Here is a 17,460-nt window from a genome sequence, read left to right as displayed (position 1 = left end):
CTTGGATTTTATCTAACCGCTCTTGCATTTGCACTTGTAACCGTTCTGGCATATCCTTTTGCATTTGCTCCAGTTTTTCTAATCTTTGGTCCATTTCTTTAGTCTTTCGACGAGTACCGTATTGATGCTTAATGGGTGAGCTTTTGTCGGTTTCTAGATTAGCTAAAATAAATTTACTCAATTAGACCCTTTCAATGGACTTTAATGCATGTAATGCGAATGCATGAAATGTATGCCTAAAGAGACGTTGATTCTGATTCAATTACATTTAGAAAACTTTTCTAGAAAGAAAATTCCCTTACATAAAACGGATATATGTACGGCCTCATCCTCATATTCCAAGAAACAACATCGATCTTTTCTTCAAGCGCATGTTTGAGGTAATCTCGCCAATAGATGCCATTGCTAGCTCATTTTCTTGATCTTGGTCGCGATCCACCACCTTCCCGTCTCCATGAGACCCGTTAGCTTCTTTAAGGGAGTTGGAACGTTGAAGGCTCTTAGACAATCGCCTTGAACCCTCAGGCCACGAAGCAGGGTCACAAACTCTTCCATCGCCATTCTTGTGTTTCTCAGAATATATCCGGGAAGTCGTATTGTTTTCCACTTTATCAAGGAATTCGTATTCCATGACAAACTTTCTAATTTAGTAATCGAACTTGAATCAATATCTCTTTCCTAAGATGCAAATGCAATGCAATCATAGTCAAAACACAACAAGAGGGGTTAGTACATAATAGAAGCAAACAAGGAAAACAGAAAGTACCTAATCAGGTAACCACTAGGGATTTGGAGTGGCCCTACCTAGGTTAAGTTCCTAAGCCCACTATATGAGGGTTGGTTCTAAAGTCAAGGTACCCGAACCAGCAGATTCCTCGTTCTTCACCCATTATGGGCTCATACAGACCGAGTTCAGTTCAGGGGAATACATTTCCCTATGGCTGCACGGAGATGAAAATCTCACGAAGACATAGGTACGGATGTATCCCGAAAGTGGTTCACTATCCTGCACGGAGGTGAAAACCTCACGAAGGAGTAGCTTCTCACTCCCACTTAAAAGGACAAGACTAAACAGTCTTATGCAATATGATGCCAAAATATACAAATCAATTTACTATAATCATGCAAACAAGCACAAAGAAAAGATCGTAATTTTTCAAATCAAATTTTCAGTTTTCGACAATAAGACAGAAAACAATCAATTTTACGGCTTGACTCTCTAAATGTCCCCAGTGGAGTCGCCAAGTTGTCGAAACCGTTTTTTTGAAATTTGAAAAATAGGTATCGATTTTGAAAATGGAAATGGGAGTCGCCACCGATCCTTTATTGAGGTGTGATCGGCTCACCTTGAAAATAATTTTGGTCTGCGAAATTTGAGAAAACAGGTTCGGGAGTCGGTTACGCACGAGGAAGGGTTAGCACCTTCGTGACGCCCAAAATTGGTACCAGATTTATTGTTTAATGTCTTAATGTCGAAATTTTGAAAAGATTTTTAAAAACGATCCTTTTATTTTGAATAAAATGAATTAGACGATGAGATTCACTTATTTCAAAGAAATAAATCGTCACACTCAGTAAGTTAGAGTGCAACATTTTAAATCCTCAAAATTAAGTTTTTCTCTCGTCTTTTAAAACCTATGCATCTTGAGGAGGATGTCCGATTATCTGGGTCAAATGAGAAAATCAAAACCCCGTAAGTTAGGTTCGATTTCACAAAATTCCTAAATATCGAACATTACCTTAAAATCCTCGTCTCGAGAAAATAATACGTCATATTCAATGCGTTACGACACAACGCATCAAATTCCCGAGAATGAGCTTTTATTTGAAATTTGTATGTTTGAAAATTTTCGATTATTTAGATTCGACGAGAAAATTAGAACCCAATGCGTTAGGGCTCAATTATCTCGAGGATTCCAAACTTCGAGTATTTTGAAGATTTTTGGATACATTGATTTTGATATTTAAACGATATTTGATGTAATTCTTTTGAACGAAATAAAAAAAGACGGAATAATAATGTACAATGCGAGATGATGATTCATAAACCTATATGTTAATAAACATAAATAATCCATAAAACCAATAAACAAATACCATATACATAAATGCAATAATCTCACATCACATGTAAATATCATCATTAATATTTAAAACCTAATGATTAATAATAATAAAACTAAGAAACAAGCAAATTATCACAAACACCAACTCAATGTACAAGTTTTGAAATAACCAAAAAGCGTGAAAGAAAGGAAATTGAAAATTATTGATATATTAACAATATAAAATACGTAAAACAAATAAGAAGTAAGAAAATTTGAAATAATCAAAATTAAGAAAATTAAGAATAAATGATATAAAATCATATATATTTATTTAGATAAATAGCATATATAAAAGCAGAATTTAATATATATATATATATATATATATATAATAGTATAATAATATGTACATATAGTTGCAATAAAAAGATGAACTAGAGTCTAAAACAAGATATGGAAAATGATTTAAATAGGTAAAAAACATTATATGAAAATGAGCTTTAAATAGCTAATATGAATTGATTTAAGGTAAATAGTATAATATGATTTTAAAATAATTATTATATAAAAAATTTTGGAATAAAACTATATAAAAACAAAGGATTAAATTATAACGCGCTTGAAAAGCGGAGGATTGAATAGGGAAATAACCCCTGTCAATTAAATGACGCCGTTCCAACGAAGTCAAAGCGCATGGTCTAGGGACCAAACTGAAACAGAAGCAAAATTCGATGCCAAAATTGCAAATAAAAAAACTGCATTGAATACGCCGCAAAGGAGGGAGGACCTAGCGCGCAAATTCCCCTCCCCATGCCAGAACGTGCGGATCTGGCCGCGGTTGGATCGGGTCATCGGGTTATAGGGCCAATACGGCGCCGTTTCAAGGCCACTGAAGCAGGCCTTAAACGGTGTCGTTTTCCACACAACAGATACCTTACTCTAAAACCCTAAAATGAGCAGTTAACCTTAAACAAATCAAAAAAATCTAAACATTTCTCCCCCCATTCCAAAGTCGCGCCGCTCAGAAAAGGGAGTTCTCCGATCTTTTGAACCGCCATTCGACTCCAATCACAACGGAGCAAACGACAATTCCAATCAGGTAAAATCACTCTCCTTCTGCTTTCTCTCTTAAATAGTAAATCAAAAGAAAAATAAATCAAAGATTGAAAGAAAGAAACCAAGAATCGAGAGAAAAATTTCAAAATAAAATCTAAAAATCACCTTTCTTTTCAATTTTTTTGTTTTCTATTGATATTCTGTGTTTTTTGATACAATATATCCCTCTTTACATTGTTTTTGGCTTCATATATAGCCGAGTAAAAGTAAAAAAATCTCTTTCTCTCCTCTTTCTGTTTTTTCTTTTTCTGCTATTTTTTTTGTTTTTTCTTGGTCCTGTGTTGTTTGTCTGCCTCCTTTGTTTTGCAGGTGTCATACGAAGACGTGGCGCGGTGCAACGTATGAAGGCGTGGTCCCTGGCGGTGGCGCACGTGCGGAGGTGTTGGCGGCGGCTTGGTTTCCAGAAACCCTAGGATTTCTGTTCTTAGTTTTGGGCTTAGGAGATTTGGGCTGACGTTTAGTGGGCTTGTAATACTGGACTGTTATTTTATTGGACTTTCTATTTGGTTTAGGCTCCGGGCAGAATTTGGGCCCTACACCATCTATTATTATTTTGATTTTAAATGTCAACCGACATAAACCATAAATATATAATTAGATATAATAATATAATTTCATAAAAAATAAGAATAATACATCACGAATGGATGAAAGCCATAAGATGAACACTAAAGAAAAAATTCTCAAAGATTCATGGTAAACAATAACGAGGATATAGAAAGGATAATTGATTATGACATTTGGGGTTGTTCTATATCTTCACAAGAAAGGTAATTTCCTAATTTGTTTCACAAATCCCATAATTTTTATTATCATGATTTAAGTTCAAAATTAGTATCTTTCAAGAAAATATTGCATCTTCATGCTTCAAATAATTGAATAAGCGAATATCAACTATATTTTTATTTTTAAAACACACTACATATATTTTTTATTTTTAAAATACACTACATATATATTTTTATTTTTAAAATACACTACATATATTTTTTTTTATTTTTAAAATACACTACATATATTTTTTTATTTTTAAAGTACACTACATATATTTTTTATTTTTAAAATACATGTATTTTAAACAAACGTTGCTACTGCATCGACATTTGCGGCGTTTTAATTAAAAACGCCACTAAAATTTATTCCCTAAGCCGAAACGACGCCGTATTTGTAAATACAATAAATATTTGTGGCGATTTTTATCAAAACGCCGGTAATGTCTATATTTTGCGGCGTTTTTATTAAAAACGCCACTAAAATTTCAAGTACAGAAAGAAACGGCGCCGTTTTATAAAAATATAAGGCAACATTCTGGCGTTTTCCCAAAAACGCCACAACTAATATATTATCGAACCGGCGGCGTTTCCAGAAAATTTTATACATCCTTGCGGCGTTTTTAACAAAACGCCACTAAAATATTCCATCCTTCAACTGAAACGGCGCCGTTTTGGCAAAGTTTAAATATTATTCTGATGCTTTTGAAAACATACAACTAAAACTTATTCCTTAAGCTGAAACGACGCCGTATCGGTAAATGCAATAAATTTTTGTGGCGTTTTTTCTAAAAACGCCGCTATATCTTACATATTTTATTTATTTATTTATTTATTTATTGTATCTTTCATTTAAATAATTAATTACCTATCTATTTAAATAATTAATTACCTAAAATTAATTTAAATAATTAATTACCTATTTATTTATTTGTTTATTTATGTTTTTCTTATATTTTGGTCCTATATATACAAATTAAATAATTAATTAACTATATATATATATATATTATATGATCCATATCAAAAATATCAAATGGTACTTAGGGTTAAATGTTTTAAATATACAAGTATTAATTAATTGTATCATTTAACAAGTCTTAAATTATAAACCTTAAACCCTAAATTAACCAATCAATCTACATGCATAAAGTGATCATCTATCTATTATATATCTCTTAAATAATATAAACTATACTCATAATTTCAATATATTAAATTTATTATTATCTATTTTACAAATATATAGGAACATATTTACCATAAAAATTAATCAAACCAATTAATCTAAACTTAAACCCTAACATGACCGTTGAAACCCTAAACCCCAAATCCCTAACCCCTAAATCCCCCTAACCCCTAACCCCGATCATAACCCCTAAATCCCCCTATAACCCGTAAAGCATAACCCCTAACTCCTAAACCTTAAATCCCAAATTAACCTTAAATCCATACCCCGTACTCCTTAAAATACCATCCAAAAAATTCTCTAAATCTTTAATAATCATAAAATATAGTTAAAATCGTTAAACAATAATTAATAGTTAAAAAATATTTTGTATAAATTGGTGTTTTATATTACTTTCTTTGATTTATTTAGTCGAACTATCAAAATTTATTATTCTTATAAAAATTTATTCTATTTTTAATTTATTCTTTACAACACAACAATTTAAGTTTTATTATATTTTATTTTACTCATAATTTAATATATTTTTCTAGTAAAGTAGTTTAAATAAATTGTGATTGAAAAATAGTAATAAATAGTTACGAGTTAGTACTTCTCTTTAATAAAAACATTTTGTATTAAACATATTATTTGTTATCATTTAAATGTAAATTTGACCACTATATAATAAATACAACAAAATATTAATTTTTTCAACTTAGAAGAAAAAATATATAATTGAAATATTACTTGAGAATATATCAAAGAAGGAGATTATTGAAATGGTTTTTAAAGGTCCGAGCATTAACGGCGCTTTTTAAAAAACGCCGCTAAAAGCCCCAAAACTAAAACGGTCTTAGATTTTTTGCGACGCTTTGAGTAAAATGCCGCTACTGCTCGATCTTTAGCGGCGCTTTTGCTTGATTTTTAGTGACGCTTTTTATCAAAATACCGCTAAAAGCTTATTTTAGTGTAGTGTACACTAGATATATATTTTTTTATTTTTAAAATACACTAATACAGTGCAATTTCCCCATTCCGATTTCCCTTCTTCCACCGATCAAACCCAAACCCCGTGCCCTCCTCCCATTTCCCATTCCCATTTATCCTCTTCCACCGATCAAAGTCCCAAACCCCGTGCCCTCCTCTGATCAAAGCCGTAATTCTTATCCTTTGTTAAATGATCTTGTGATAATTTTTTATTTATTTAAGGAAATCCAATCTGCATTTTCACTTTATTTCCATTCTAGACATTTTTTTTTATCTGTTTGCTCAAATGGGTATCTATTATTAGGCATAAAAAAAGTTTTTGTTTTTGTTTTTTAATTTTTTCTGTAAAGCTATTAACTTTCTTGCTCTTTCTAAATACAAGAGAATAAATTCACAAAAGCAAATTCCCATTTATGTTTGATCATTTGGGTATTTTTCGTTTGATCATTTGGGTATCTATTATTAGGGGTTTTGATTCCATGGCTGCAGTGGCTGATAATTCAGGCGAGGCAGCAGTAGCTAATGGAAACAACAATTTGGTTGTTGAAACATCCAAATCAGAATCAAAGGAATTCAATGTGCAAAAGCTTGTTGATATGTTCACAAAGTTGAATCCTTTAGCCAAAGAATTTTTCCCATCATCGTATCATCATAATCCCACCAAAACTGGTGATTTTAATTAGGCTCCTGTTAATAAGCAAGGCAATGAGAATTTCCCCAATAGAAGGGTATTTTCTTTTCACTCATCATTCACTTTTTCCATTTTTTCTTGGGTTTTGACTGATGAGTGTTTGATAGTTTTGAGTTATATATACACACATATACTTACATATAAGATTTTTGAGGTTATTTTTGTCTTGTGGGAAAATGTTCTTTTTTTAGTGTTTTGGGGTTATTAGTGGATATCATAGGATTTGTTAGGATATCATATGGTTCTTGTATCTTTGATAATTCAATGATTTGAAAAAATTGTTAGGATATCATATGGTTCTTGGATTTGACAAAATTGTTGTCTTTTACTGGCATTATGATTTTAAGGTTTTCAATTTGCCTAATTGTTGTCTAATTATTAATTTGATCGACTTGTTGGAATTTGGATTTAATTGGATTTAGATTTTCTTGATCTACTTGTCATATATGGAATAAGGTTATGCCGAATGTCGACACGTAACGGTCTCATATTTGTTCATTTTTCTTTTCGTTGGTTATATTTGATAAATGGTGGTTTTTTCTCAGAGAAGAAATAACTACAACCAGGGTAGAAGAAAGCTTAATGGGAAAGCTTTTCGTGCTCAAAGAGATGATAGCATTAAGCGAACTGTATATGTTTCTGATATTGATCAGACTGTAAATTTAAACAATGGCATCATTTAATGATTTCTTATAGTATCATTATGATTTCGAGAAGTCACTTGCGAAATTCATTGTCTTGTTGTTCTAGATCACTGAAGAACAACTTGCTGGCTTATTTAGTAACTGTGGACAAGTAAGTTAAAGATCTCTAATTGAGTGCCTTAGTTTGTGTTGGCACTCAGCTGAAGCCATGGTACCAAACAACCTCTGATTCCATGGCAACTTTAAGTGAGGTGCTAGTGTTGGGCATGGGTACTCCTGATTCCTGATTTAATAGCCATTCATTAATGTTATTAGCATTATTTTTTGTTTGCTGATGCCTGTTATTCAAGATTGAATGAATGGCTAATCAATAATAGCCTGTGAAGATGAAAAACCCCTCTGTTCCTTCTGTGCTCATGTAGTTGTACTTATCTCTTTCCATTTTGGAATTAAACACTATTTATAGTTGTTAATGTAGTTGTGAAATCACGTAGCAATGGTTTAAGGGACTAATTGTTACAATCTAAATGTTTTTCTCTAAGATCTAGACAACTATATCTACTTTTGGGAAGTAAGCTAGTAATTTTCATTGATACTATTCTACTAGAGAACAGTACTTATTTTTCTTAGGGAACAATGTAATCTACAAAGTATAATCTTCATAGTTCCTACATTTGTAGTTTACTTCGCTTCAATTTACTTGAAGCAGCTAAAGCTTTATGTTTTACCCTTAAAAGAATAGTGATTGTATCTGATTTTTACTCAGAAGATGGCACAGTTATTTATCACATAATACTTGATAAAATTGAAATTTGAGCAGCCTGAAGTGTAGTTTTTGTTTTTTGTTTTTAAAGATTTGAGGATTCTTAGCACATATAGGTCAATTTTTTCATCCTTTTTCTTTTTATGCTTTACTTCATTCTAGCACTTCGGCAAAATCATAGATTTTACATGTTATATAATTTTTGTTAACATCATTAGAATATCTGAAATGCATCACTGCAATTGTTAAGCTGTATTATGTTAATATGTTCTATTATTTCTGTCTCGATGCTTAAGACCTGGTATGTTGAAGTTGTCTCCATTCCTTATTTTCTGGCAGATTTGTTAGTGGAAATTATAGGTTGTAATGACTTTTTGGAGTCCTTTTACTTGATTTATTTTCCATTCATCTTTCTAAAGGACTTAATAATGAAGGTATTTTCAGCTTTTGGATTTGTGCATAAGAATACTACCTTTGAGAAGACAGCTGGATTTCAGGTAAATGAATTAAATCTCCTTCTTCCTAGATTGATCGGTTTGCAATTTTTATCATTTATAGCTTGTTTGCAGTTTTTGATTTGTTTAATTACTTGTCTTGTGTTCTTTGTTTATATATAGTCAGGGATATATATATTGAATGGGGACTGATGCTATTGAAGCAGGGGAGACTCCATTTGACTCCTATCCTAGTTCCTTTGAGGTACTATTTTCGAGTTCCCACTTTTTTCTGTTCTAACTTTGATCTACTGTATAATTTGATCGTTATCGGGAATAATTACATGCCTTTGTTTGTGTTGTTTTGCTTAAGCAAGTGTTACAAGCCTTGGAAATTCGGTTTGTGCCCTACAAGCTTTAAGTTATAATGTTTTTGAGTTTAGATGTTTAGGCAATTTCATTGTGTATGACTTAAAATTATAGTTAGTAATAATATTACTAAATAGTGTGTAAAGCATGCTAAATGATAGGTCCAAAGATCAAAAGATAAAATGTTGCTGCCTATAGGATAAGGTCAGTATATCATTTAGAACCAGACTGCTCAAAAGAAAAGCAATAACAATAACAACAATAATAACAGTGAGTGACAGCAAACCATCTCACCCTGAAGGAAGAACAACACTTTTTAATCAACCATCCAATGTTGCAAACAATCTGCACAAAGCCATTGCCTCCAATTAGGTAAAAACATCCATCCTTTTACTTTTAACAAAGAATTTAACTTAGAGGAAAAACTGTTTTAAAGAATAAATATACCTTGCATCACTATACAGATTACTATCTGAGAGTGCATTAATTAATGTAGACTTCCCCTGTTAATTGAGAAAAAGGGTAAATGTTGAGCATGAAAAAATAGAGGGAAAAAACACAAGATATCTCTAACTTGTTAGTCTGATTGAAGAAACAAAATATCCTAAGCTCCTACAACCAAGAACAATGCAAAAAAGAGGGGAGAAACCAGCAGAAACGAGGGACAAACCAGCAAGAACAAGGGAGAAACCAACAAGAACGAGGGGAGAAACTGTTGTTTTGTTCCCAAATCTGAAAACAAATAAGATTGGGAAAGAAATTAGTTTAACATCTAAGGATAAAATGGTAAAATAATAAATTAAAGTATGGGTATTTTTGTCCAGTGCAGTGCAGTGCAGCAGTGGAGATAAGGCTTAGACATCTCACTGTGCTAGAGCTGACTGAAGCTTTTAGCACCAGTGGAGATAAGGCTGTCCAGTGCAGCAGAAACGTCTCACTGTGCTGGAAGCAAGACATCCAAACAGCCAAGCAATTCACTGTGGTGCAGTGAGATTGAAAATCAAGGTAAAAATTTTCAACGCATTGTAGTGCAGTGAGATTGAAAACTCTGCTTTTTTTTAATTATTATTGTGTAATATATTATATAGGTTAATATACCATTTGGTACCCGAGCTTGGCTTTAATGTTCAATTTGGTACCTGAGTTTTTTGTCTCAATTAGTACCTAAGTTTGGCTTCAATATATACTTATAGCATGGATAACTTAGATTTGAAATGTTAAAAAAGAGCCCTCTTGAATTTTAACATCACTATTTGTTTTTTAACACTCTATAACCAAATTGTTTATGTAATAAATACACAATAGTCTGGAATTTAATTTTGTGTGCTTTGAGTATGCTTTCCATCAAATCCGAGGCATTTAAGGTTTAAACCGATGATTAGGTTAACAGAAAAATATGATCGATAAACCATTAATAGTTTGAGGACTAAAATAAAAGATTAATTTCATTTTTTTTGTTTCTGTAATCCATAGGCCAATGGCTTAGATACAACCCATCATATCGTATCTGAACAATCTTTTGTAGTTTTCATTTTTCAAGGTTTTTTGAATTCAATCGTGGCTTGAATTGGTTAACCATCAATTCTTGGTTCGATTAGTTTGGTTGACTCAATTAAATAAATATTTAAAAATTTTAAAAAATAGAGAAAATTGATTCAACCATCGATTCAATTAGTCTGACCGTCCAATTCAACTAATTCAAGTGATTCATGGATCAATCGGTTCCATTCCTTATTTCGGATCAATACCTCGATTAGTTCCTAGTCCGATTGACCGGATTAGTCCGGTTTTAAATATGGTGCATTTTCACCCAAAAATGAATTTCGGCATCATATTACTTTACTAGTGATTTATATATGAAACTTCTTTTTGTCAAATTATTTAGTCAAATTTTGTTTTTGATCTCCTTATTTTGTTTAAATTTGGTATTCAATCTATATAATTTGACATAATTTGATCTTTATTTTGTAATATCATTGGTTAGTGTAAATAGTGACGTTGTTAATCATCTTTTTTAAAATGTTAGCATAATTTAAAAAAGACTTTCAAAAAAAAAAAAGAATACGAATATGATGAGCTAAGAGTGTTTTTAAGTAAAAAAATTCATGTCTAACATTTTAATCAAAATAGTTAATAATATTAACTATTTAAATTAATAATGACATTATAAAAGTAAATGAATAAAATCATGTCAAATTAAAATATATACAATATATCTCTTGCATAATAAGAGGACCAAATTCTTCATTTGACCTTTTATTTATCTTTTAAGTAGATTTGATAATTTTAGACAAAATACAAACAAGATGATACTAAACACAAAGTTAACAAGGTACTGATCTAATAGTAAAGAACTTGGTTTGATTTAACTCGAAAGGTATACATCAATTCATTCCAATTGGAATTGGTTTGAGGTATACATCAATTCATTCCAGTTGGAGTTATTTTTAGTGAATCATTCAAGATTAAAATTTGAGATTTTTTGAGTCAGATCATTATCGTTTTATATCATTTTGATTTTAGATAATTTTGAGTTCGAATCAATTCAAATTTAAGTTGAATGATTCAAGTTATAGATTTTTATACGTTTTTTATGGTCAAATAATTAATCAACTTAAGTTTTCATGTTTGGATCAATTTCAAAAACTTGAACTTTGGCAGGGATTTCTCTGCTTCAACTTTAGCATATTTAGTAATTGACCCCTAAATTATATCTTAATTTTCAGATTGATCCTTAGTAAATAAAACTTTTCATATAATTAGAAGGTTAGAAACAATTGCGAAAAGAAGATGATGCGGACCTGATTTTACGAACTCTAATCGCTAGTCTAGCAGTAATGAAAAACAAGCCTACTTAAGTCTATATCTTAAGTACTATCGATGATGCAACACAAATTCTTGGGAGCTTTTTGATTCATTCTCATTTCCATACACATTACATGCAGGATAGGAGATAGTTCATTGATTGTGCATCGAAATTACTGAGTTTTCTAATGCTTTCTAAGTTCATCACCGTAACTTCTAATGTATCGCAATAGTTCAAAGCCATTTGAATTAGTAAATTAGATAGAGGTGAAGCCACAACATGTGCTTTTACAAGCACACCGTTACAGACCATTTGAAATTTTGGGCTAAAAGCGAGTCGGAATGCCATTTCGGAAGATATCAAGACATGAAAGGGCGTATATAATCCAAAGATACCTGTACAAGGTGATCTATTTTACCAGTGCTTCAACTATCCCGGAAGTTATTGAGACATGAACAGAAGATATATAGCCTAAAGGTACCTGTACATGATGTGTGTGGCCAGCAATTATTGAGAACCCGGCACATCTCTTATGCTCATATTCAGACTGTTTCTGATGGGTCGTCTACCAACTCCTGCATTGCCTTTTTGCATCATGGCAACAAATTCAGCATAGTCGATTCTTCCATCCTGTAATAAAGCAAATGTTGCAGAACATTTTAATCAAACAAACCGAAAACAAAACAAAAGATTATTCGAACAAGAACTTGCTTTGCCAAAACCCCACTGCTTTGGTTTAATGTAAACTGACATGGTGTCATCAATGTCAGTCATAGACAAAATTTAGGAACTGTAAACAGCGGGATGGTGACGTACTCGGAAACTCTACATTGTTGTTATCAGTACCCTGTTCAACCATATAAGAAATCAACTAATGTAATGACCCGAACATCACGGTACAAAATGACTTACGTTATCTTGATCGACTTCTTGGATTATATCCTCGAGTAAAACATTTGTCACGTTAAGCTCGGCACAAACTTGTTTAAGCTCACCAATCGTAATATAGCCACTTTTATCCTTATCAAAGTATTGGAATGCTGCAACGAGATGTTCCTCGCGCTCTAGCTTATTAAGGTGAATTGTTGCAGCTATAAATTCACCGTAATCGATGGTCCCGCTATTGCTCACATCAGCCTGACCGCACAAATAACATTATAAGCATAACAGCCAAATAATTGTGCAAAAAAGGAATCTCGAGGGGACACAACTGCTGCATCTCTCGCAAATTCAAGCAAACATGTAACCAGACATTTAGACCAAAGGAAGAAGAAGCAATATGAAACGAAAGCTTGAAAAATGAAACAATTATTTAGATATCTGCTTCATAAACAAACTTACTGCATTCATAAGGTCCTGAATCTCTGTATCTTTCAAGGTGGCACCATATCTTTGCAAACCGGCTTTGAGTTCATCAAATGTGATAGCACCGCTCTTACCAGTATCCATAGCTGTAAATATTTCTCGCAAACCAGCAATCTCCTCCTCAGAGAGGCTTTCAGCTATTACCTGATAGCACAAAAGGGCAGAGCTTTATCTGTCACAAATGAGTCTGATTGCATTAACTCTAAAAGGAGCATGCTTAAGGCCATCATGAAATTCCATAGTTGTTAAGACAGAACTCTAAACATATACGTAACACACACATACAGATTCTTCATCATATTACACATAAATCTTGAGAATCTTACCCGTAAAGCCATCTTCTTTAATTTATTCATTGCCGAGAATTGCTTGAGGCGAGAAAGTATTGCCGGATCCAGTGCCTTATCTGGGGCAACCCCATTTTTACAAATCCAAGGATGACCTAAATGATTCAAAAAGAAATGGAGAAGGTGCATAAATATAATAAATAATAGTACTTATTGCTTTGTATCAAGGTTCAGAACATTCATGACCATCAAACAGATAATAATTGAGTGCTAATATGCATGACATACATAATACTTCATGAGCTGTCAACCGTTCTGAAGGGTGAATGCACAACATCTTCCGGATTAGATCCTTTGCGCTATCGGATATTAGGGGCCATGGGTAAGAGCTGAAATCAATATGTCCTTTTAGCACAGCAGCGAAGATTTCTTGTATTGTTTCTGAAGTACATACAGAGTGGTAGGTCCGTAAGTATATTAGACATAGAACTACTTGAAAAGTGATCCCGATGCAGAGTCGAACTATCAAAAATACCTGCCCAAAACGGTGGCAAGCCACATAGCAATATATAGAGTATAACTCCTGCAGACCATATGTCTGCTTCAGGTCCATAATGTTTGAGGAGTACTTCAGGAGCGACATAATACGGGCTTCCAACAACATCGCTAAAGATTTCCCCTGAAGTAGTAAAGCACACATTAAGTTAAACAGCTTGAATTTCGAAATGACGTTGGTTTTATCACAAACTAAATGTTATCTCTTTAACTACTTGGTGTATGCTCCAGCTACTTAAGTTGCTTCAAATTCAGTAAAAGTTAAGAACATTCGATTGATTACCGGGTTTAAAGAAGGCCGAGAGTCCAAAATCAATGGCCTTGAGTGAGAAATCATCATCCTTGTTAACCAACAAGAAATTCTCAGGCTTCAAGTCTCTATGCATAACCCCGAGTGAATGGCAAACCTCAATAACACCAACAATAATCTTAGTCAACTCAGCTGCCTTCCTCTCACTGTAATGCCCTCTCTGGATAATTCTATCGAACAGTTCGCCTCCGGAGCAAAACTCCATCACGATATACACGTATAAAGTATCCTCATAAGCGCCTTTAATCGACACGATATTCTTATGACCAGCCAAATGATGCATAATCTGAATCTCCCTCCTAGCATCCTCCACATCCTCCTTGCGAATCAACTTCCTTTTCGATATTGACTTACAAGCATATTCAATCCCGGTCGAAATCTCGGTACATAAGTAAGTAATCCCAAACTGTCCTTGTCCTAATTTGCGGCCAAAAGTGTAAATCTCATGGATATTAGGGGTCTTACGGCCTAAAACAAAATGAGCTTGGTGATCAAAGGCTCTTCTCATGGTGTTAGCTGTGGGGCTGATGGATGGAGCCAAATTGGCACCAGTGGTGGTATTGGAGCCCTGAAAATGATTATTACCCTTGAAAGATCCAAGGCATGTATTTCCCATGAAAACAATCACGGTAGTATTTCCCTCACCCAGTTATATCTCAAATATTACACTGAAAAAAAGAAAATAATAATGTAAATTTCCATGCAGAAACCAAAAACCTAAGCATCAAAAGAATCCCATATCAGATAAGAAAGAAAAAAACCTTAGCTATCAAAGATGTAAACATACATAAACAATATCAAAGCCATAAATATCAAAGAAACTAAGCCAAGCCCAAAAATCAAGCAAAAAAGAATAAAATTTTCATATGAAAACATGCATGATAGTATCAAGATAACAATAAAAGTAGAGGAAGATCAAAGTACCAGTTTCAAATGAAAAAAATGAAGAAAGGCAAAATGAAATAGGAGAGAGTCAAACAAGGAAATTGCTAAAGTGGATGAATATATTTAAATCCTAAACTCATCCATGTTAGTGGTTTTTTTTTTTTTTCTTTACTTTTTGCTTTTTTTTTTTGCTGTTGCTTACTGCTTAGATACATAGAATAAGAATATTAAGTGCTTCATAAGCTAGCTATTTCTCCCCCTTTTGTTTTGAAAAATAACTTTTTTTTCTTCTTCTTACAAACATCCCTGGATTAAAATCTTGTGTAATGAAAGTAACCAGCTTTTGGTTTCCTCTTCTTTTTTTCTGCTACAAATATTTTGGATTAATAGCACTAAAATTCTAAAATTTTGTGTTAAATCTCAACAGAACTCATGAGTTAAATTGTAAAAATATGTATAGTTATTCTATAAACCTTAAAAGTTTTTTCCTATGTTTGTCTTTTATTATATCCACATGTCTATAAATTTACAATTTAATTTAAATATTTTAAAATGTTCTACATCTATAAAATAATATTATTTCAAAAATTGGAACTAATTTCAAATTTAGATGATAATTGAAACTGTTTGGTATTGTTAACTCAAAATTTTGACTTTAAGTGAATTTAAAAATATTTGTTTTCCTTAATATTTCTTAATATCAAATAATAACATTAATCCTCAACCAAATTTGAGTTGGAAATAGATGAAACCCCTAAACAGAGACTTGAACTGGATATGGCGGATTCAAGGTTTGACCCTTCTCAAATTGGTGAAATCAGCAGGTCTACGACATGTCTTAAAGCTTGTTTTGCCCAGTTATGAAAAACAAAACGCTTAATACATCTTTTAGTCCTTAAAATATACCATTTTCTCACTTTAGTCTTTTTTTTTTTCCTGATCTAGCTTTATGTTCTTTTTTACGTAAAAAAAAAACCCTTAAAACCTGCCCCTTTCGGCTCCTGGTGTATTACATATGCCAAAAGGCATTCTTTTAAAACGATAAATACTAAAAGGACAAGTGAAAGTGGTTTTCTCTTGATCGTCGGGGTGGATTGGGATTTGATAGTACGCTGAGTAGCCATCCAAGAAATAATAGTAATCTTTACCTACTAAACAATCGAGCATTTGATCAATACAGTGCAATGGGAAATGGTCTTTTTTTTGTTGCATCATTTAATTTCTGGCAGTTAATACATACTCTCCAACCAATAACTGTTCTCCTTGGAATTAACTCGTTCTTATCATTTTCGACAACAGTTAGACCTCCCTTCTTTGGAACACACTGAGTAGTGCTAACCCATTCACTATCAGAGATGGCGTAAACAATACCTACAATAAGCTATTTGAGCAATTCCTTCTTTACCACTTCTTTCATAGTTAGATTAAGTCTACACTAAGCATCAACTATAGGTCTTTTTACCTCTTCTTATCTAATTTTATGTTGAAAAAATAGAGGATTGATTCTTTTAATGTCAGTAATCATTCATCCTATTGCTTTTTTATGCATTTTCAAAACACTTAATAGAGTCTCTTCTTGGATTGTTTCTAAGCCTGCAACAATAATCACTAGAAGAGTATTTTGTTCTCCCAGATAATTGTATTTTAAATGTGCAAGCAACGACTTTAATTCTAATTCAGGAGGTTTAATAATAGACGGCACCAATTTTGTTGAATTCGAAATGATTTGTTCCAGTTACTCCTTACTCTACCTCCACCAATCAAGTTGGGATACCATGTGATCATTTTCTTACTCAACATTATCCCCTTCTTCTTCTGTCTTGTGATCATTTGATTATTTTATAATTGACTCCAATTGATTACATTTTTGCTCTTTTCCATTTTTTTCTATATTCTAGTCCCTTGATTTCCCCTTCATAGTATTTCTCTCAGGTAGATTCATTAATGCTAAACTTCTTCAATATTTCCATAACTTTCTCTTGGGTTTTTGTCCAAATACTTCCCCGAGTCATAATGTCAAATTTTCGTCTATTTTTACTGTCCAGCCCATACTAGAAATGTTGTATCTGAACTGCGAAGTGTATACCCCCACCTAATATGGATTTCAGAATCACTTTAAACCTTTTCCATGATTGTCCCAATGTTTCAGTAATAAACTGCTTAAAATAAAATAATTGTGTATAAGTACTTAGTAACTTTTCATGGGCACTTCTCAGCAAAGAAATAACCACTCAAACTCAGTCCTAGTAGTAATGGTGT

General features: G+C 32.5%; 1 protein-coding gene and 1 long non-coding RNA gene across 6 annotated transcripts; one reads left to right on the top strand and one right to left on the bottom strand.

Moving 5' to 3' along the window:
- Positions 1-6,144: 6,144 nt before the first annotated feature.
- LOC105781346 (uncharacterized) lies at positions 6,145-10,150 on the top strand. Of its 3 annotated transcripts, none has more exons than XR_008193041.1 (4): positions 6,145-6,820; positions 7,329-8,687; positions 8,808-8,889; positions 9,818-10,150. It is a non-coding gene; the product is annotated as an uncharacterized LOC105781346 (long non-coding RNA). The 3 variants fall into 3 exon arrangements; XR_008193042.1 differs by having other exon boundaries at positions 6,145-8,687; positions 9,818-9,998; positions 10,082-10,150; XR_008193040.1 differs by having other exon boundaries at positions 6,145-8,687.
- LOC105784325 (calcium-dependent protein kinase 26) lies at positions 9,164-15,577 on the bottom strand. 3 transcript variants are annotated; one of them, XR_008193038.1, is made up of 11 exons: positions 15,241-15,577; positions 14,290-14,984; positions 13,987-14,130; positions 13,740-13,892; positions 13,491-13,606; positions 13,141-13,308; positions 12,712-12,936; positions 12,281-12,429; positions 9,664-9,725; positions 9,441-9,496; positions 9,164-9,338 (listed from the first exon to the last, which is right to left on the bottom strand). XR_008193038.1 is itself a non-coding variant. In XM_012610180.2 (9 exons), the coding sequence occupies exons 2-8, from the start codon at positions 14,930-14,932 to the stop codon at positions 12,307-12,309; spliced, it is 1,572 nt and encodes a 523-aa protein (XP_012465634.1). In that variant the 5' UTR covers positions 14,933-14,984; positions 15,241-15,576; the 3' UTR covers positions 12,021-12,194; positions 12,281-12,306. The 3 variants fall into 3 exon arrangements, 2 of the variants coding, with proteins under 2 accessions (XP_012465634.1, XP_012465633.1); XM_012610180.2 differs by lacking the exons at positions 9,164-9,338; positions 9,441-9,496; positions 9,664-9,725 and adding an exon at positions 12,021-12,194 and having other exon boundaries at positions 15,241-15,576; XM_012610179.2 differs by lacking the exons at positions 9,164-9,338; positions 9,441-9,496; positions 9,664-9,725 and having other exon boundaries at positions 12,021-12,429; positions 15,241-15,575.
- Positions 15,578-17,460: the final 1,883 nt, after the last annotated feature.

Source organism: Gossypium raimondii, chromosome 13 (genome assembly GCF_025698545.1).
Source record: "Gossypium raimondii isolate GPD5lz chromosome 13, ASM2569854v1, whole genome shotgun sequence".
Taxonomy (NCBI): domain Eukaryota; kingdom Viridiplantae; phylum Streptophyta; class Magnoliopsida; order Malvales; family Malvaceae; genus Gossypium; species Gossypium raimondii.
Note: the sequence above shows the minus strand (reverse complement) of the source record. Positions and strands in the feature narration are given on the sequence as shown.

What these genes read in the sequence shown, in the direction of transcription:
- LOC105784325 (XM_012610180.2), bottom strand. Translation starts at nt 14,932, where the DNA reads ATGGGAAATACATGCCTTGGATCTTTCAAGGGTAATAATCATTTTCAG. An exon ending in CTCGGCCTTCTTTAAACCCG is followed by an intron (nt 14,131 to 14,289) that starts GTAATCAATCGA and finishes TTACTACTTCAG; the next exon opens with GGGAAATCTTTAGCGATGTT. An exon ending in CTTGCCACCGTTTTGGGCAG is followed by an intron (nt 13,893 to 13,986) that starts GTATTTTTGATA and finishes TATGTACTTCAG; the next exon opens with AAACAATACAAGAAATCTTC.